Here is a 20,789-nt window from a genome sequence, read left to right on the forward strand (position 1 = left end):
TTCTCCTTTTCCGCAGCAGTTACTCCGAGTGTTGAGTGCAGCTGATGAGAACCCAGTACCTGCCTGATTTGTTCCTCACCGAGAGAGAGTGTCTGCGGGACGAAGATGTGCGAGGAGTGACTCCACCCCCACCCTTCCCTTCCCCCTCCCTCCCCTTCCCCCCACCCCTCCCTCCCGAGCGAACAGGACCGAGCGACCCGGTGTCGCGGAGAGCGCTAAGTGGCCATGGCGGACCCCATCATGGACCTGTTCGACGACCCCGGCCTCTTTGCCGAGGGGCTGGACTCGCTGACCGCTGGCTCGATCGCCGACGAGCTGGACCTGGGCGATGGCTTTGAGCCGCTGGAGCCCGCCCCTGAGCTGGCCAAGGGGCACCCCTTCGAGGGGCTGGGCCAGCACCATCACGCACCCTATGCCATCTTCCCCGCCCTGAAACCGGGACCGCTGGGCCAGAGCTATGAGGACCAGGGCCCCCTGTGGGCACAGCCAGCCTCTGCCTTCGCCCCCGAGCCGGGCCGCGGGACCCCGGGCCAAGAGACGGAGTACCTGGCCCACCACGACTACGCCTTGACTCAGAGCCAGAGCCAGAGCCAGCAGCTCCCCCCTGCCCAGCCAGCACCTCCAGCCCCCACCAGCCAACCCGCCCTCGACCACTTCTCCCAGGCCCGGGAGGCCTTGAGTCAGGGGAACCCTTTCATGGGGGCTCACGGCTCAGCCCCGGGGCTCGCCACCCAGCAACCGCCCCCCGCTGCCATCAGCAAGGCCCCCGCTCCTGCTCCCGCTCCTCCCCCTCCTCCCCCTCCTCCTCCTCCTCCTCCTCCTCCTCCCCCTCCTCCCCCTTCCGCTCCCCCAGAGGCACCAGGCCCAGTCCAGGGGTTTGCCCCTGGGATCGTTCCCGGGGGTCAGGGCTCGTCCCCTGCCCAGTACAACCTCCGCTACTCTCTGCCCGGCCAGCCTGTGCCCAACGGAGGGGTGGTGGTGCCCCCAGGGGCAGTGCTGTCCAGCACCCAGGGGGTCTCGTACATCTCGGGTAATGCTGTCTTCACCAGCACCGCCACCGCCGCCAACACCGGCCAGGGCCAGGGCCAGGGCCAGGCGCCCCAGTCTAACGGTCCCCAGCTCAATCAAGTGCTGCTCCAGCCTGTGACAGCCCAGCCCACCCAGGGCAGCTTCACCCCGGCCACGCTGTCCAACGTCAAGCCCAACGTGAGCATCGCACCCTCGCCGGCTTCTCAGGTAAGGACTGCACCGGGGTGGGGACTCAGAGTAAAGCTCCCTCCACACTGTCCCGTCAAACACTCCCAGGGTCAGGTACAGGGTTAGATACAGAGTAAAGCTCCCTCTACACTGTCCCATCAAACACTCCCAGGGTCAGGTACAGGGTTGGATACAGAGTAAAGCTCCCTCTACACTGTCCCATCAAACACTCCCAGGGCAGGTACAGGGTTAGATACAGAGTAAAGCTCCCTCTACACTGTCCCATCAAACACTCCCAGGGTCAGGTACAGGGTTAGATACAGAGTAAAGCTCCCTCTACACTGTCCCATCAAACACTCCCAGGGTCAGGTACAGGGTTAGATACAGAGTAAAGCTCCCTCTACACTGTCCCATCAAACACTCCCAGGGCAGGTACAGGGTTAGATACAGAGTAAAGCTCCCTCTACACTGTCCCATCAAACACTCCCAGGGTCAGGTACAGGGTTAGATACAGAGTAAAGCTCCCTCTACACTGTCCCATCAAACACTCCCAGGGTCAGGTACAGGGTTAGATACAGAGTAAAGCTCCCTCTACACTGTCCCATCAAACACTCCCAGGGTCAGGTACAGGGTTAGATACAGAGTAAAGCTCCCTCTACACTGTCCCATCAGCACTCCCAGGGCAGGTACAGGGTTAGATACAGAGTAAAGCTCCCTCTACACTGTCCCATCAAACACTCCCAGGGTCAGGTACAGGGTTAGATACAGAGTAAAGCTCCCTCTACACTGCCTCATGTTGCTGCCTCTCCCTCCCCTCCAGACTGACCCGAAGCGGATCACGCTGGTTCTGCAGCAGCCACCGGGTTCGAACCAGTCGGCTCAACGCCATGTGATGATGAGGACTCTCCCCGGCAAGATCCTGATCCAGGGCCAGCAGATCACAGCCCTGGCCCACGGACAGGGTGGCAAAGGCCAGCCGGGGAAGGTGGTGACCATCCAGCTGCAGCTGCAGAACCCCCAGCAGAAGCTGCAGCCCTGCCAGATGATCCTGCAGCAGCCGGTAACGGTGTCGGCCAGTCAGCAACTGCAGTCCGTCCCGGCCCAGATCGTCACTCAGGCCCAGGGAGTCCGCCAGCAGCAACCGCAGCGTCTGACAGTCCCCCTACAGGTCACGCTGCAGCAGGTAATGGGGGGATGTGGGGGTGGGGGTCCGCGGGGGTGGGCATCTGCATAAAATGGGTGGGGAGGGGTTTGGTCCCCATAGATTCCAGTCTGTAACTCACTCCCGGGTATCTGTTATTCTATATATAAACCCCCCGAACCCCTCGATTAGATTCCAGTCTGTAACTCACTCCCGGGTATCTGTTATTCTATATATAAACCCCCCGAACCCCTCGATTAGATTCCAGTCTGTAACTCACTCCCGGGTATCTGTTATTCTATATATAAACCCCCCCGAACCCCTCGATTAGATTCCAGTCTGTAACTCACTCCCGGGTATCTGTTATTCTATATATAAACCCCCGAACCCCTCGATTAGATTCCAGTCTGTAACTCACCCCCGGGTATCTGTTATTCTATATATAAACCCCCCGAACCCCTCGATTAGATTCCAGTCTGTAACTCACTCCCGGGTATCTGTTATTCTATATATAAACCCCCCGAACCGCTCGATTAGATTCCAGTCTGTAACTCACCCCCGGGTATCTGTTATTCTATACATAAACCCCCCGAACCGCTCGATTAGATTCCAGTCTGTAACTCACCCCCGGGTATCTGTTATTCTATATATAAACCCCCCGAACCCCTCGATTAGATTCCAGCCTGTAACTCACTCCCGGGTATCTGTTATTCTATATATAAACCCCTCCGAACCCCTCGATTAGATTCCAGTCTGTAACTCACTCCCGGGTATCTGTTATTCTATATATAAACCCCCCCGAACCCCTCGATTAGATTCCAGTCTGCAACTCACCCCCGGGTATCTGTTATTCTATACATAAACCCCCCAAACCGCTCGATTAGATTCCAGTCTGTAACTCACCCCCGGGTATCTGTTATTCTATACATAAACCCCCCGAACCGCTCGATTAGATTCCAGTCTGTAACTCACCCCCGGGTATCTGTTATTCTATATATAAACCCCCCGAACCCCTCGATTAGATTCCAGCCTGTAACTCACTCCCGGGTATCTGTTATTCTATATATAAACCCCTCCGAACCCCTCGATTAGATTCCAGTCTGTAACTCACTCCCGGGTATCTGTTATTCTATATATAAACCCCCCCGAACCCCTCGATTAGATTCCAGTCTGTAACTCACTCCCGGGTATCTGTTATTCTATATATAAACCCCCCGAACCCCTCGATTAGATTCCAGTCTGTAACTCACTCCCGGGTATCTGTTATTCTATATATAAACCCCCCGAACCCCTCGATTAGATTCCAGTCTGTAACTCACCCCCGGGTATCTGTTATTCTATATATAAACCTCCCGAACCCCTCGATTAGATTCCAGCCTGTAACTCACTCCCGGGTATCTGTTATTCTATATATAAACCCCCCCGAACCCCTCGATTAGATTCCAGTCTGTAACTCACTCCCGGGTATCTGTTATTCTATATATAAACCCCCCGAACCCCTCGATTCGATTCCAGTCTGTAACTCACTCCCGGGTATCTGTTATTCTATATATAAACCCCCCGAACCCCTCGATTAGATTCCAGTCTGTAACTCACTCCCGGGTATCTGTTATTCTATATATAAACCCCCCGAACCCCTCGATTAGATTCCAGTCTGTAACTCACTCCCGGGTATCTGTTATTCTGTATATAAACCCCCCGAACCCCTCGATTAGATTCCAGTCTGTAACTCACCCCCGGGTATCTGTTATTCTATATATAAACCCCCCGAACCCCTCGATTAGATTCCAGTCTGTAACTCGCTGTTAATACCTTGTTACTTTGATGTGTAGCCAGTGCCGTCCCAGGGCTCGGGCCCCACCCTATCAGTGGTGACGGCCCAGGTGACAGGCCTGCCCAATGAGCACCAACGGAAGCTGGAGCACCAGAAGAAGCAGGAGAAGGCCAACCGTATCGTGGCAGAGGCCATTGCCCGGGCCAAGGCTCGGGGGGAGCAGAACATTCCACGGGTCCTGGCCCACAACGAGCTGACCGGCCGGGCCGGGGGGGTCGCGGGGGAGGAGCAGCGCAAGAAGAAAAAGAGCAGCTCGCGCCCCAAGGAGGGCGAGGGGGGCAAGAGGGTCAAATCCGCCAGCTCCTCGTCCAAGACCGGCTCGGCCTCCGTCAAAAGCAAGGGCAAGTCCAAACCGAGGTAAGAGAGCGCAGTGCGGATCACCGGTAACATGGCCAATACTCCCCTCGCCTCCCCCTCCCCCTCCCCCTCCTCCCCGCCCTCGCCCCGCTCCCCCTCCTCCCCGCCCTCGCCCCGCTCCCCCTCCTCCCCGCCCTCGCCCCGCTCCCCCTCCTCCCCGCCCTCGCCCCGCTCCCCCTCCTCCCCGCCCTCGCCCCGCTCCCCCTCCTCCCCGCCCTCGCCCCGCTCCCCCTCCTCCCCGCCCTCGCCCCGCTCCCCCTCCTCCCCGCCCTCGCCCCGCTCCCCCTCCTCCCCGCCCTCGCCCCGCTCCCCCTCCTCCCCGCCCTCGCCCCGTCATCCCCGCCCTCCCCGCTCCCCCTCCCCCTCCCCCTCCCCGTCATCCCCGCCCTCCCCGCCCTCGCCCCGCTCCCCCGCTCCCCCTCCTCCCCGCCCTCGCCCCGCTCCCCCTCCTCCCCGACCTCGCCCCGTCATCCCCGCCCTCCCCGCCCTCGCCCCGCTCCCCGCCCTCCACGCCCTCGCCCCGCTCCCCCTCCTCCCCGCCCTCGCCCCGCTCCCCCTCCTCCCCGCCCTCGCCCCGCTCCCCCTCCTCCCCGCCCTCGCCCCGCTCCCCCTCCTCCCCGCCCTCGCCCCGCTCCCCCTCCTCCCCGCCCTCGCCCCGCTCCCCCTCCTCCCCGCCCTCGCCCCGCTCCCCCTCCTCCCCGCCCTCGCCCCGCTCCCCCTCCTCCCCGCCCTCGCCCCGCTCCCCCTCCTCCCCGCCCTCGCCCCGCTCCCCCTCCTCCCCGCCCTCGCCCCGCTCCCCCTCCTCCCCGCCCTCGCCCCGCTCCCCCTCCTCCCCGCCCTCGCCCCGCTCCCCCTCCTCCCCGCCCTCGCCCCGCTCCCCCTCCTCCCCGCCCTCGCCCCGCTCCCCCTCCTCCCCGCCCTCGCCCCGCTCCCCCTCCTCCCCGCCCTCGCCCCGCTCCCCCTCCTCCCCGCCCTCGCCCCGCTCCCCCTCCTCCCCGCCCTCGCCCCGCTCCCCCTCCTCCCCGCCCTCGCCCCGCTCCCCCTCCTCCCCGACCTCGCCCCGTCATCCCCGCCCTCCCCGCCCTCGCCCCGCTCCCCCTCCTCCCCGCCCTCGCCCCGCTCCCCCTCCTCCCCGCCCTCGCCCCGCTCCCCCTCCTCCCCGCCCTCGCCCCGCTCCCCCTCCTCCCCGCCCTCGCCCCGCTCCCCCTCCTCCCCGCCCTCGCCCCGCTCCCCCTCCTCCCCGCCCTCGCCCCGCTCCCCCTCCTCCCCGCCCTCGCCCCGCTCCCCCTCCTCCCCGCCCTCGCCCCGCTCCCCCTCCTCCCCGCCCTCGCCCCGCTCCCCCTCCTCCCCGCCCTCGCCCCGCTCCCCCTCCTCCCCGCCCTCGCCCCGCTCCCCCTCCTCCCCGCCCTCGCCCCGCTCCCCCTCCTCCCCGCCCTCGCCCCGCTCCCCCTCCTCCCCGCCCTCGCCCCGCTCCCCCTCCTCCCCGCCCTCGCCCCGCTCCCCCTCCTCCCCGCCCTCGCCCCGCTCCCCCTCCTCCCCGCCCTCGCCCCGCTCCCCCTCCTCCCCGCCCTCGCCCCGCTCCCCCTCCTCCCCGCCCTCGCCCCGCTCCCCCTCCTCCCCGCCCTCGCCCCGCTCCCCCTCCTCCCCGCCCTCGCCCCGCTCCCCCTCCTCCCCGCCCTCGCCCCGCTCCCCCTCCTCCCCGCCCTCGCCCCGCTCCCCCTCCTCCCCGCCCTCGCCCCGCTCCCCCTCCTCCCCGCCCTCGCCCCGCTCCCCCTCCTCCCCGCCCTCGCCCCGCTCCCCCTCCTCCCCGCCCTCGCCCCGCTCCCCCTCCTCCCCGCCCTCGCCCCGCTCCCCCTCCTCCCCGCCCTCGCCCCGCTCCCCCTCCTCCCCGCCCTCGCCCCGCTCCCCCTCCTCCCCGCCCTCGCCCCGCTCCCCCTCCTCCCCGCCCTCGCCCCGCTCCCCCTCCTCCCCGCCCTCGCCCCGCTCCCCCCTCCTCCCCCGCCCTCGCCCCGCTCCCCCTCCTCCCCGCCCTCGCCCCGCTCCCCCTCCTCCCCGCCCTCGCCCCGTCATCCCCGCCCTCCCCGCCCTCGCCCCGCTCCCCCTCCTCCCCGCCCTCGCCCCGCTCCCCCTCCTCCCCGCCCTCGCCCCGCTCCCCCTCCTCCCCGCCCTCGCCCCGCTCCCCCTCCTCCTCGCCCCGCTCCCCCTCCTCCTCGCCCCGCTCCCCCTCCTCCTCGCCCCGCTCCCCCTCCTCCCCGCCCCGCTCCCCGCCCTCGCCCCGCTCCCCCTCCTCCCCGCCCTCGCCCCGCTCCCCCTCCTCCCCGCCCTCGCCCCGCTCCCCCTCCTCCCCGCCCTCGCCCCGCTCCCCCTCCTCCCCGCCCTCGCCCCGCTCCCCCTCCTCCCCGCCCTCGCCCCGCTCCCCCTCCTCCCCGCCCTCGCCCCGCTCCCCCTCCTCCCCGCCCTCGCCCCGCTCCCCCTCCTCCCCGCCCTCGCCCCGCTCCCCCTCCTCCCCGCCCTCGCCCCGCTCCCCCTCCTCCCCGCCCTCGCCCCGCTCCCCCTCCTCCCCGCCCTCGCCCCGCTCCCCCTCCTCCCCGCCCTCGCCCCGCTCCCCCTCCTCCCCGCCCTCGCCCCGCTCCCCCTCCTCCCCGCCCTCGCCCCGCTCCCCCTCCTCCCCGCCCTCGCCCCGCTCCCCCTCCTCCCCGCCCTCGCCCCGCTCCCCCTCCTCCCCGCCCTCGCCCCGCTCCCCCTCCTCCCCGCCCTCGCCCCGCTCCCCCTCCTCCCCGCCCTCGCCCCGCTCCCCCTCCTCCCCGCCCTCGCCCCGCTCCCCCTCCTCCCCGCCCTCGCCCCGCTCCCCCTCCTCCCCGCCCTCGCCCCGCTCCCCCTCCTCCCCGCCCTCGCCCCGCTCCCCCTCCTCCCCGCCCTCGCCCCGCTCCCCCTCCTCCCCGCCCTCGCCCCGCTCCCCCTCCTCCCCGCCCTCGCCCCGCTCCCCCTCCTCCCCGCCCTCGCCCCGCTCCCCCTCCTCCCCGCCCTCGCCCCGCTCCCCCTCCTCCCCGCCCTCGCCCCGCTCCCCCTCCTCCCCGCCCTCGCCCCGCTCCCCCTCCTCCCCGCCCTCGCCCCGCTCCCCCTCCTCCCCGCCCTCGCCCCGCTCCCCCTCCTCCCCGCCCTCGCCCCGCTCCCCCTCCTCCCCGCCCTCGCCCCGCTCCCCCTCCTCCCCGCCCTCGCCCCGCTCCCCCTCCTCCCCGCCCTCGCCCCGCTCCCCCTCCTCCCCGCCCTCGCCCCGCTCCCCCTCCTCCCCGCCCTCGCCCCGCTCCCCCTCCTCCCCGCCCTCGCCCCGCTCCCCCCTCCTCCCCGCCCTCGCCCCGCTCCCCCTCCTCCCCGCCCTCGCCCCGCTCCCCCTCCTCCCCGCCCTCGCCCCGCTCCCCCTCCTCCCCGCCCTCGCCCCGCTCCCCCTCCTCCCCGCCCTCGCCCCGCTCCCCCTCCTCCCCGCCCTCGCCCCGCTCCCCCTCCTCCCCGCCCTCGCCCCGCTCCCCCTCCTCCCCGCCCTCGCCCCGCTCCCCCTCCTCCCCGCCCTCGCCCCGCTCCCCCTCCTCCCCGCCCTCGCCCCGCTCCCCCTCCTCCCCGCCCTCGCCCCGCTCCCCCCTCCTCCCCGCCCTCGCCCCGCTCCCCCTCCTCCCCGCCCTCGCCCCGCTCCCCCTCCTCCCCGCCCTCGCCCCGCTCCCCCTCCTCCCCGCCCTCGCCCCGCTCCCCCTCCTCCCCGCCCTCGCCCCGCTCCCCGCTCCCTGTTGTCCGGGGAGTGGGGGTGCCCATCCTCCAGCCAGTCCCCTGTCTCTCCCACGATAACTCCAGTTGCGCCCGGCCCTGTGGGAATCTGCCGTCTCGGGCCTCCGGCAGCGCAGACATGGAGGAGGTGTGACGAGCTGGGGTTGATGAGGCGGAGGGATTTCGGGAGGGGAGCCGAGACTGAGGCACCTTTTCCCTGAATTGTTTCCGTGTCTTGTGCAGCACGATCACTCCCGTCATCGGGAAGAAGAGGAAAAAGATGGGATCGTCGGAGGAGAATTCGGACGTGGAGCGTTCCCCAACACACTCGTCCAAGGAGGACGACGATTCCGCTACTCAGGTGGGTGAGGAAGTGTCTTCACAGCGATGGGGCGAGAGTCAGTGTAACACGTCACAGGGGAGGGACCCACATGTAACTCGAACACGGCTCGCCCTCCCTCCCCGCCTCGGGGGCCCCCCCGGCCCTCTCTCCCCGGCCCCCCGCCCGCCTCGGGCCCCCCAGCCCCCCCGCCTCGGGCCCCCCGCCTCGGGCCCCCCCGCCTCGGGCCCCCCGCCTCGGGCCCCCCCGCCTCGGGCCCCCCGGCCCCCCGCCTCGGGCCCCCCGGCCCCCCCGCCTCGGGCCCCCCGGCCCCCCGCCTCGGGCCCCCCGGCCCCCCGCCTCGGGCCCCCCGGCCCCCCGCCTCGGGCCCCCCGGCCCCCCGCCTCGGGCCCCCCGGCCCCCCGCCTCGGGCCCCCCGGCCCCCCGCCTCGGGCCCCCCGGCCCCCCGCCTCGGGCCCCCCGGCCCCCCGCCTCGGGCCCCCCGGCCCCCGCCTCGGGCGCCCCCCGCCCCCCGCCTCGGGCGCCCCCCGCCCCCCGCCTCGGGCGCCCCCCCGCCCCCCGCCTCGGGCGCCCCCCGCCCCCCGCCTCGGGCGCCCCCCGCCCCCCGCCTCGGGCGCCCCCCGCCCCCCGCCTCGGGCGCCCCCCGCCCCCCCGCCTCGGGCGCCCCCCGCCCCCCGCCTCGGGCGCCCCCCGCCCCCCGCCTCGGGCGCCCCCCGCCCCCCGCCTCGGGCGCCCCCCGCCCCCCGCCTCGGGCGCCCCCCGCCCCCCGCCTCGGGCGCCCCCCGCCCCCCGCCTCGGGCGCCCCCCCGCCCCCCGCCTCGGGCGCCCCCGGCCCCCCGCCTCGGGGCCCCCCCCGTTTCATCTCTCTCTTTGTTCCAGAAGAGGCGCTCCAACAGACAAGTGAAGAGGAAGAAGTACACGGAGGACCTGGACCTGAAGATTACGGATGACGAGGATGAAGAGGTGGATGTTACAGGCCCTGTGAAAATCCCACCCATTGTCGATGCAGACGTCAGCCTGCAGACCATGCAGCTGTTCGTGGTGAGTGGTACCTCTTGGCCTGTGAGGGTGGGTGGGTGGGTGGGCGCGCTATACCCTTCAAGGTGGGGGACAGGAGCAGTGCGAAGGTTCCCCAGGTCCCTGTTACTGACTTACCAGCCTGGCCTCGCTCACCTGATGGGGCCCTGGGTGGGGGCGGTGTGTTGGGAGGGGTGTGGGAATTTTCCCCATTTGGCCCCTGGTGCCCCCAACATCCAATGCCCTCGTGGGTAGTTTGTTCCCAGGGCTCGGCCCACTTGCCCCTGTACACTCCTCACGGGGCAGGCGGACTCCTGACCTCTAGGGGTTTCTCAGGGGCTTGGTTCAGGGACTCGGACACAGGAGTGGACGTCCCAGGATGGGAGATTTTTAAACATCTCGTCCCACAGGTCAGACCACCCCCCTGAACGAGGACTGGACCATACCAAGGGCGAGGTGGTTTCTCCAGTGCTTGGGCTGAGCCTTCCTGCTCAGTCCCTCCCTTTCTCCAGTGCCTTTAACGTAGTAAAACGTCCCAGGGTGCTTCACAGGAGCGATTATCAAACAAAATTTAACACCGATCCACACGAGGAGATATCGGGACAGGTGACTTGGTCAAAGAGGGAGGTTTTAAGGAGCGTCTTAAAGGAGGAGAGAGAGGGGGAGAGGTTTAGGGAGGGAATTCCAGAGCTCAGGGCCCAGGCAGCTGAAGGCACGGCCGCCAATGGTGGAGCGATGGGAATCGGGGGGATGGACAAGAGGCCAGAATTGGAGGAGCGCAGAGATCTCGGAGGGTCGTAGGGGCTGGAGGAGGTTACAGAGATAGGGAGGGCCATGGAGGGATTTGAACGCGAGGGTGAGAGGTAACTCTCGGCTAAGGTCGTGCACAGCGTGGTGTGGGCGTACGTACGATGGAGGGCTGCGTTAAGATCTGTCTTATCCTGTCTTACAGGAAAACCCCAGTGAGGAGGATGCTGCGATTGTGGATAAGATCCTGTCATTCCGAGTGGTTAATAAAGAGGTGGGTGTGTGTCGTCTCCACGGTCTCGGGGGCTGCGGGGGGGCGGTTAATGGAGCATCTGGTGAAGCGGGAAGGGTCGCAGAATCTTGCAGGGCAAAGAAGGAGGCCATTCGGCCCATCGGGCCTGTGCCAGCTCTTTGAATGAGCTATCCAATTAGACCCACTCCCCTGCTCTTTCCCCAGAGCCCTGTAAATTTTTCCCTTCCAGTATTTCTCCGATTCCCCTTTTGAAAGTTATTATTGAATCTGCTTCCACCGCCCTTTCAGGCAGTGAATTCCAGACAGTCACAACTCGCTGTGTCACCGACCCTTCTGCCAGTGGGAGCAGTTTCTCCCCATCCACTCTATCCAAACTCCTCTATTATATCTCTCCTTCACCGTCTCTGCTCTAAGGGGAACAATCCCGGCCTCTCTGTGCCCCACTCAGCCGCCGGCAGAGCTGTTTTGCGTGTGTCTCAGAGGAAAGTGTGACGCCTGGAGTGTGACATCTGGTTACGGCAGACACACTGTTTCTAACCTGTTACCAGCAAACTCCCCCGTGGCATTGCTCATGGTGCGATGGACGGGGCTGCTTTGTAAGGGCATGTGCTCGATGTAGTATTCTGCTGCAAAGGCAGGACCCGCTCCCTTTTAAGGCCACGCAGACCGATCGTTGTCCGCGCAATCTCGGGTCACTTAGAGCTCAATCGTTTGACTGGAATGTGCAGTTTTGAGAATGTCTTCAGTTTCGGCCAGTGGGTCAAAGGTGTCCAATGTTGCGTCGTAATCTCTCCACCACCCCCTCACGTGAGTGCACTGTTACCTCTAACCCCATTTAACCCTTTGGTTTCCCCAGGTGTACCCAGGGCAGTATGTGGATGTGGAGGAGTTTTACGTTAAGTACAAGAACTAGTAAGTCAAACTGTTTCTAAACACGAGTACAAAAGAGTCTGCTCACGGAGTGTGTCCCAGTTCAATCAGATCCCTTCTCCCGCAGAAGGTGCTGTGCTGTGTGTTCCAGGGGAGATGGGGGGCGATGGGGGGAAATGGGGAAAGGGACTGAGCGAGAGAGCGCACGGGACGATGGGGGGAATGGGGAAAGGGTCTGAGAGAGAGGGTACAGGGAGCGATGGGGGAATGGGGAATGGGACTGAGGGAGAGATCTTTCAGAGAGAGGAGGTACACGGGGCGATGGGGGGAATGGGACTGAGGGGAGAGATCTTTGAGAGAGAGGAGGTACACGGGGCGATGGGGGGGAATGGGACTGAGGGGAGAGATCTTTGAGAGAGAGGAGGTACACTGGGCGATGGGGGGAATGGGACTGAGGGAGAGATCTTTCAGAGAGAGGAGGTACACTGGGCGATGGGGGGAATGGGACTGAGGGGAGAGATCTTTGAGAGAGAGGAGGTACACGGGGCGATGGGGGGAATGGGACTGAGGGGAGAGATCTTTCAGAGAGAGGGTTCAGGGAGCGATATGGGAATGGGGAATGGGACTGAGGGAGAGATCTTTCAGAGAGAGGAGGTACAGGGGGCGATGGGGGGAATGGGACTGAGGGGAGAGATCTTTCAGAGAGAGGAGGTACACTGGGCGATGGGGGGAATGGGACTGAGGGGAGAGATCTTTGAGAGAGAGGAGGTACACGGGGCGATATGGGGGGTGCGGTGTGACCGGGGCCCTGTGAGGCTCACTGGGGTGATTTCCTCTTCCAGCTCCTACCTGCACTGTGAGTGGGCCTCTCTGCAGCAACTCGAGAAGGACAGGCGCATTCACCAGAAGATCAAACGTTTCAAGGCCAAGATGGCGCAGATGAGACACATATTCCATGAGGTGAGTCGATGCCCTGTGTCGGTGTTACCCCCCTGTACCCCGCCCTCGGTACGGGACTCCGTGTTACCCCCCCTGTACCCCGCCCTCGGTACGAGACTCCGTGTTACCCCCCCTGTACCCCGCCCTCGGTACGGGACTCCGTGTTACCCCCCCTGTACCCCGCCCTCGGTACGAGACTCCGTGTTACCCCCCCTGTACCCCGCCCTCGGTACGGGACTCCGTGTTACCCCCCCTGTACCCCGCCCTCGGTACGGGACTCCGTGTTACCCCCCCTGTACCCCGCCCTCGGTACGGGACTCCGTGTTACCCCCCTGTACCCCGCCCTCGGTACGGGACTCCGTGTTACCCCCCCTGTACCCCGCCCTCGGTACGGGACTCCGTGTTACCCCCCCTGTACCCCGCCCTCGGTACGGGACTCCGTGTTACCCCCCTGTACCCCGCCCTCGGTACGGGACTCCGTGTTACCCCCCCTGTACCCCGCCCTCGGTACGGGACTCCGTGTTACCCCCCTGTACCCCGCCCTCGGTACGGGACTCCGTGTTACCCCCCTGTACCCCGCCCTCGGTACGGGACTCCGTGTTACCCCCCCCTGTACCCCGCCCTCGGTACGGGACTCCGTGTTACCCCCCCTGTACCCCGCCCTCGGTACGGGACTCCGTGTTACCCCCCCTGTACCCCGCCCTCGGTACGGGACTCCGTGTTACCCCCCCTGTACCCCGCCCTCGGTACGGGACTCCGTGTTACCCCCCCCTGTACCCCGCCCTCGGTACGGGACTCCGTGTTACCCCCCCTGTACCCCGCCCTCGGTACGGGACTCCGTGTTACCCCCCTGTACCCCGCCCTCGGTACGAGACTCCGTGTTACCCCCCCTGTACCCCGCCCTCGGTACGGGACTCCGTGTTACCCCTCCTGTACCCCGCCCTCGGTACGAGTCTCCGCGTATAACCCCCACCCCGCCCTCGGTACGAGTCTCCGCGTATAACCCCCACCCCGCCCTCGGTACGAGTCTCCGCGTATAACCCCCACCCCGCCCTCGGTACGAGTCTCCGCGTATAACCCCCACCCCGCCCTCGGTACGAGTCTCCGCGTATAACCCCCACCCCGCCCTCGGTACGAGTCTCCGCGTATAACCCCCTCTCTTTTACACCCCAATCTCTGTCTGTAGGACGAGGACCCATTCAACCCGGACTACACAGAGGTCGATCGGCTACTGGAGGAATCGCACAGTGTGGACAAGGAGAATGGAGAGGTGAGGTGACCCAAGTTGAGAATTCTGGGGAGGGTCGGTGCCGAGGGAGCACCGCACTGTCGGAGGGTCGGTACCGAGGGAGGGCCGCGCTGTCGGAGGGTCGGTACTGAGGGAGGGCCGCGCTGTCGGAGGGTCGGTACCGAGGGAGGGCCGCGCTGTCGGAGGGTCGGTACCGAGGGAGCACCGCACTGTCGGAGGGTCGGTACTGAGGGAGCGCCGCGCTGTCGGAGGGTCGGTACTGAGGGAGCGCCGCACTGTCGGAGGGTCGGTACTGAGGGAGGGCCGCGCTGTCGGAGGGTCGGTACCGAGGGAGCGCCGCACTGTCGGAGGGTCAGTACTGAGGGAGGGCCGCGCTGTCGGAGGGTCGGTACTGAGGGAGCGCCGCGCTGTCTGGGTGTCCTTCAGATGAGACTTTAAACAGAGGGCCCCCTGTTGAAGTGGATGTAAAAAATCCTGTAGACTCTATTGGAAGAAGGGTGGGTGTTTTGGGGTGAGGCGGGTGGGCGGGTGGGGGTGAGGCGGGGTTCCCCCCGGTGTCCTGGGCCAACATTCCTGCCCCACACCACCAAGCAACAGCTCGAACTGGGCCATTCACCTCATCATCTGTTTGTGGGATCTTGCTGTGCACCACATGGCCGCCTTTTACCTCTCCACAAGTGGTTCAGGTCGGTTCTGAGTCCCGGGGCTGGGAGGTTGGTGAAGGCGGGGTTCCGCTGCGCCTCTCGAGGAGGCGGGGGGAGGGGGGGCCCTCCGCCCGTCTCTCTTCACCCACCCCCCACGGTGGGAGCGAGCAGAGTGCCTGTGTGACCCGGATGTGTGTAACCGTGCGTTCTCTCTGCAGCCTGTGCTCTATTACCTGGTGAAGTGGTGCTCGCTGCCCTACGAGGACAGCACCTGGGAGTTGAAGGAGGACGTTGACGAGGCTAAGATCGAGGAGTTTGAGCGGCTGCAGGCCCGGAAGCCCAAGCTGGGCCGCGTGGTGAGTTACCGAGGGCTGCGTCCCCTCCCTCGAAGCCCGGTGCGGGCACGACGTTTGGATCAGGCGGCTTTAGAGAGGCCGCAGGCGAAGGTCACCCGGGGTTCCTGCTCCTGATCATCCCCCCGAGCACTGCCTGAGTGGATGGACCGTAGCGGCGATGCCCTCCGCAGTCAAATATCCCCACCCCTTTTGACGCATGTGCAGAGGTACAGGAGGGCGTTCTGTGGAACCCTGCCCCCAGCACGGGGTGGGCGTGAAAGGGGCAACAGGAAGGTTAGAGGTGAATTCCTGAGACTGGAGGTCCTGGTACCGGGGACTGCCCCCTCAGGAAGGGTATATTGGGCCCTTGGAGGGGGGGCAGCGCAGATTCACCAGAACGATACTGGGGCTTAAAGGATTAAATTCCGAGGACAGGTCGCACAGACCGGGCTTGTATTCCCTCGAGTGCAGAAGATTGAGGGGGGATCTAATCGAGGGGTTTAAGGATTCGATGGGGTCGATAGAGAGAAACTATTTCCTCTGGTGGGGGGAGAGAGTCCAGAACAAGGGGGCAGAACCTTAAAATTAGAGCCAGGCCGTTCAGGGGTGATGTCGGGAAGCGTTTCCTCACACAAAGGGGAGTGGGAATCTGAAACTCTCTCCCCCCAAAAAAAGCTGTGGAGGCCGGGGGTCGATTGGAGGTTTCAAGACTGAGATCGATCGATTTTTGTTGGGGTGAGGGGATTAAGAGAAATGGAGGAAAGGCGGAGAAATGGAGATAAGATACAGAACAGCCCTGATCTGATTGATGGGTGGCACAGGCTCGAGGGGCTGAACGGCCTCCTCCTGTTCCTGTGTAACGGGCTCGAGGGGCTGAACGGCCTCCTCCTGTCCCTGTGTAACGGGCTCGAGGGGCTGAACGGCCTCCTCCTGTCCCTGTGTAACGGGCTCGAGGGGCTGAACGGCCTCCTCCTGTCCCTGTGTAACGGGCTCGAGGGGCTGAACGGCCTCCTCCTGTTCCTGCGTAACGGGCCCGAGGGGCTGAACGGCCTCCTCCTGTTCCTGCGTAGCGGGCCCGAGGGGCTGAACGGCCTCCTCCTGTTCCTGCGTAGCGAGCCCGAGGGGCTGAACGGCCTCCTCCTGATCCTGTGTAACGGGCCCGAGGGGCTGAACGGCCTCCTCCTGTTCCTGCGTAGCGGGCCCGAGGGGCTGAACGGCCTCCTCCTGTTCCTGCGTAGCGGGCCCGAGGGGCTGAACGGCCTCCTCCTGTTCCTGTGTAACTGGGGGGGGGGCGGGGTGGGTGGGGGTCTGGGGTGTGAGGTATTACTGGGCGGTCTGTCGGTTGCTCACCTCGTTCTGTTCCTCCCCCGAATCGCAGGAACGGCCTCCGGCCAAAGCCTGGCAGAAACTGGCACTGTTCCGGGAGTACAAAAACAACAACCAGCTCAGGGAATACCAGCTCGAGGGGGTCAACTGGCTGCTCTTCAACTGGTACAACAGGTGGGTACCTTGGGGGGGGTGGGGGTCACTGAGTCAGAGAGGGAGGGCCGCCCCGAGATCTGCGCTGGGGGCCGCAAACGGGGGAATGGGTGGCGCGTTCGTTTCCCCCCCCCGCCATCTTGCCTGATCTCCCGTGGCATTGCTCGCCCCCGGGATCTGCGGCGCGATGGTGACCAACCATTTGCTCGCCTCTTTTCCCCCAAGACCACCACTGAGGGGGGGGTGGGGTCTAAATCGGGACTTGGCGTAGCTTGGCGGATGCTGGTAAACATTCCCCGACTCCTGACGGATGGATGACTGCTGGATCGATTTCCGGGGTGGGTGGGTGGGGCGGTGAGGGGAGCTCGGGACCCTCCTGGCCTGTGTGGAATGGTAGGTGTCAGCCGTGCCACTCTCGCCTCGGAGTCTGAGGGCCGTGGGTTCGAGTCCCACCCTGGGGGCTTGAGGGTACAGTCCCAGGGTAGTGCTGAGGGAGAGCCGCACTGTCGGAGGGTCAGTGCTGAGGGAGCGCCGCGCTGTCGGAGGGTCGGTGCTGAGGGAGCGCCGCACTGTCGGAGGGTCAGTACTGAGGGAGCGCCGCACTGTCGGAGGGTCAGTACTGAGGGAGCGCCGCACTGTCGGAGGGTCAGTGCTGAGGGAGCGCCGCACTGTCGGAGGGTCAGTACTGAGGGAGCGCCGCACTGTCGGAGGGTCAGTACTGAGGGAGCGCCGCACTGTCGGAGGGTCGGTACTGAGGGAGCGCAGCACTGTCGGAGGGTCAGTACTGAGGGAGTGCCGCACTGTCGGAGGGTCAGTACTGAGGGAGGGTCAGTCTGCCCCCTCAGATGAACGTAAAAGATCCCACAGGCGCTATTTATAGAATCATAGAATCATAGAATCATAGAAGTTACAACATGGAAACAGGCCCTTCGGCCCAACATGTCCATGTCGCCCAGTTTATACCACTAAGCTCGTCCCAATTGCCTGCACTTGGCCCATATCCCTCGATACCCATCTTCCCCATGTAACTGTCCAAATGCTTTTTAAAAGACAAAATTGTACCCGCCTCTACTACTGCCTCTGGCAGCTCGTTCCAGACACTCACCACCCTTTGAGTGAAAAAATTGCCCCTCTGGACCCTTTTGTATCTCTCCCCTCTCACCTTAAATCTATGCCCCCTCGTTATAGACTCCCCTACCTTTGGGAAAAGATTTTGACTATCGACCTTATCTATGCCCCTCATTATTTTATAGACTTCTATAAGATCACCCCTAAACCTCCTACTCTCCAGGGAAAAAAGTCCCAGTCTGTCTAACCTCTCCCTATAAGTCAAACCATCAAGTCCCGGTAGCATCCTAGTAAATCTTTTCTGCACTCTTTCTAGTTTAATAATATCCTTTCTATAATAGGGTGACCAGAACTGTACACAGTACTCCAAGTGTGGCCTCACCAATGCCCTGTACAACTTCAACAAGACATCCCAACTCCTGTATTCAATGTTCTGACCAATGAAACCAAGCATGCCGAATGCCTTCTTCACCACCCTATCCACCTGTGACTCCACTTTCAAGGAGCTATGAACCTGTACTCCTGGATCTCTTTGTTCTATAACTCTCCCCAACGCCCTACCATTAACGGAGTATGACCTGGCCCGATTCGATCTACCAAAATGCATCACCTCACATTTATCTAAATTAAACTCCATCTGCCATTCATCGGCCCACTGGCCCAATTTATCAAGATCCCGTTGCAATCCTAGATAACCTTCTTCACTGTCCACAATGCCACCAATCTTGGTGTCATCTGCAAACTTACTAACCATGCCTCCTAAATTCTCATCCAAATCATTAACATAAATAACAAATAACAGCGGACCCAGCACCGATCCCTGAGGCACACCGCTGGTCACAGGCCTCCAGTTTGAAAAACAACCCTCTACAACCACCCTCTGTCTTCTGTCGTCAAGCCAATTTTGTATCCAATTGGCTACCTCACCTTGGATCCCGTGAGATTTAACCTTATGTAACAACCTACCATGCGGTACCTTGTCAAATGCTTTGCTAAAGTCCATGTAGACCACGTCTACTGCACAGCCCTCATCTATCTTCTTGGTTACCCCTTCAAAAAACTCAATCAAATTCGTGAGACATGATTTTCCTCTCACAAAACCATGCTGACTGTTCCTAATCAGTCCCTGCCTCTCCAAATGCCCGTAGATCCTGTCTCTCAGAATACCCTCTAACAACTTACCCACTACAGATGTCAGGCTCACTGGTCTGTAGTTCCCAGGCTTTTCCCTGCCGCCCTTCTTAAACAAAGGCACAACATTTGCTACCCTCCAATCTTCACGCACCTCACCTGTAGCTGTCGATGATTCAAATATCTCTGCTAGGGGACCCGCAATTTCCTCCCTAACCTCCCATAACATCCTGGGATACATTTCATCAGGTCCCGGAGATTTATCTACCTTGATGCGCGTTAAGACTTCCAGCACCTCCCTCTCTGTAATATGTACACTCCTCAAGACATCACTATTTATTTCCCCAAGTTCCCTAACATCCATGCCTTTCTCAATCGTAAATACCGATGTGAAATATTCATTCAGGATCTCACCCATCTCTTGTGGTTCCGCACAGAGATGACCTTGTTGATCCTTAAGAGGCCCTACTCTCTCCCTAGTTACTCTTTTGCCCTTTATGTATTTGTAGAAGCTCTTTGGATTCTCCTTTGCCTTATCTGCCAAAGCAATCTCATGTCCCCTTTTTGCCCTCCTGATTTCTCTCTTAACTCTATGAACCTGTGCTCCTAGATCTCTTTGTTCTATAACTCTCCCCTGGGGTTGTTTTCTTAGGAACAGAGGAGGCTGAGGGGAGATTTAATTGAGGTGTCTAAAATTATGAGGGGCCTAGATAGAGTGGATAGGAAGGACCTATTTCCCTTAGCAGAGGGGTCAGTGACCAGGGGGCATAGATTTAAAGTGATTGGTGGAAGGATTAGAGGGGAGCTGAGGAGAAATGTTTTCACCCAGAGGGTGGTGGGAGTCTGGAACTCACTGCCTGAGAGGGTGGGAGAGGCAGAAACCCTCAACTCATTTAAAAAGTACCTGAAGAGCCGAAACCCACAGGGATAGGGACCGAGTGCGGGAAAGTGGATTAGGCTGGGGGGCTCTTTATTGGCTGGCACGGACACGATGGGCCGAATGGCCGCCTTCTGTGCTGTAAATTTTCTATGTTTCTAACCAACATCACTGAAACTGAAAATCTGGCCATCGTCCCATTGCTCTTTGTGGGATCTTGCTGTGCGCCAATTTAATCTCCACCTTTCCCACATTACACACTGTCAACACTTCTTTGACTGAGAAGCGCTTTGGGACATCCTGAGGTTGTGAAAGACACTGCAGGAAATGCAGCTCCTTTCTTTCTCTGATGTCGATCTTCAGAAGGCGTTGGATAAAGTGCCACATGAGAGTCTTTCATTCCCTTTTTTGGAAGCGCTGAGCCTGCGTGCCTGTTGCAGGAATTGGTTTTGTCTGGACTCTTCGCGCTGATGCCACACCTGTGCCCTTGCTCTCTCCACAGACAGAACTGTATCCTGGCCGACGAGATGGGCCTGGGTAAAACCATCCAGTCCATCACCTTCCTGGAGGAGATCTATTCGGCAGATATCCGCGGCCCCTTCCTGGTCATTGCCCCTCTCTCCACCATCACCAACTGGGAGCGCGAGTTCACCACCTGGACAGACATGAACGCCATCGTCTACCACGGCAGCCTGGCCAGCCGGCAGATGATCCAGCAGTATGAGATGTATTTCAGGGACTCCCAGGTCAGCAGGGACACCGGGGGCGGGGGCTGTGTGAGTGTGAGTGTGAGTGTGAGTGTGAGTGTGAGTGTGAGTGTGAGTGTGAGTGTGAGTGTGAGTGTGAGTGTGAGTGTGAGTGTGAGTGTGAGTGTGAGTGTGAGTGTGGAGGAATTCCCGAAGTGTGTTCCGGAGAACTTTCTTGACCAGTCCGTTTCCGGCCCAACGAGGGAGGAGGCATTGCTGGATCTGGTCCTGGGGAATGAGGTGGAGCAAGTGTCAGTGGGGGGAACATTGAAGGAACGGGCAGTGTGTGTATTGTGCGGGGGGAGTGGTGTGTGTGTGTTTATCTCTCGCTCTCTTGGCTCCCCCTCCTCCCCGCGCGCCTGTCTGTGTCTCTCGCTCGCGCTCTCATATCCCCCCTTCCCTGGTGCGTCTCTCTGTCTCTCTGTCTCGCTCTCTCTGTCTCGCTGTCTCTGTCTCGCTCTGTCTCTGTCTCGCTCTGTCTCTGTCTCGCTCTGTCTCTGTCTCGCTCTGTCTCTGTCTCGCTCTGTCTCTGTCTCGCTCTGTCTCTGTCTCGCTCTGTCTCTGTCTCGCTCTGTCTCTGTCTCGCTCTGTCTCTGTCTCGCTCTGTCGCTGTCTCGCTCTGTCGCTGTCTCGCTCTGTCGCTGTCTCGCTCTGTCGCTGTCTCGCTCTGTCTCTGTCTCGCTCTGTCGCTGTCTCGCTCTGTCGCTGTCTCGCTCTGTCGCTGTCTCGCTCTGTCGCTGTCTCGCTCTGTCGCTGTCTCGCTCTGTCGCTGTCTCGCTCTGTCGCTGTCTCGCTCTGTCGCTGTCTCA

At 63.5% G+C, this 20,789-nt stretch overlaps 1 protein-coding gene across 1 annotated transcript; it reads left to right on the forward strand.

Moving 5' to 3' along the window:
• The first annotated feature begins 21 nt into the window (after positions 1–21).
• LOC137319936 (chromodomain-helicase-DNA-binding protein 8-like) lies at positions 22–20,219 on the forward strand. The gene is made up of 13 exons (XM_067981812.1): positions 22–1,236; positions 2,018–2,380; positions 4,171–4,529; positions 8,529–8,646; positions 9,505–9,666; positions 10,595–10,663; positions 11,499–11,554; positions 12,355–12,472; positions 13,638–13,721; positions 14,563–14,700; positions 16,058–16,179; positions 19,737–20,008; positions 20,164–20,219. Exons 1-13 carry the CDS (start codon positions 226–228, stop codon positions 20,217–20,219), a joined length of 2,928 nt encoding a protein of 975 aa, XP_067837913.1. The 5' UTR covers positions 22–225.
• Positions 20,220–20,789: the final 570 nt, after the last annotated feature.

This window comes from Heptranchias perlo, unplaced genomic scaffold, assembly GCF_035084215.1.
Source record: "Heptranchias perlo isolate sHepPer1 unplaced genomic scaffold, sHepPer1.hap1 HAP1_SCAFFOLD_939, whole genome shotgun sequence".
NCBI lineage: Eukaryota > Metazoa > Chordata > Chondrichthyes > Hexanchiformes > Hexanchidae > Heptranchias > Heptranchias perlo.

Bases quoted from the DNA above. Each gene is read 5' to 3' on its own strand.
- LOC137319936 (XM_067981812.1), top strand. From the start codon at position 226: ATGGCGGACCCCATCATGGACCTGTTCGACGACCCCGGCCTCTTTGCC. The intron at 2,381-4,170 runs GTAATGGGGGGA...TTTGATGTGTAG, and splicing joins TACAGGTCACGCTGCAGCAG to CCAGTGCCGTCCCAGGGCTC. The intron at 9,667-10,594 runs GTGAGTGGTACC...CCTGTCTTACAG, and splicing joins AGACCATGCAGCTGTTCGTG to GAAAACCCCAGTGAGGAGGA.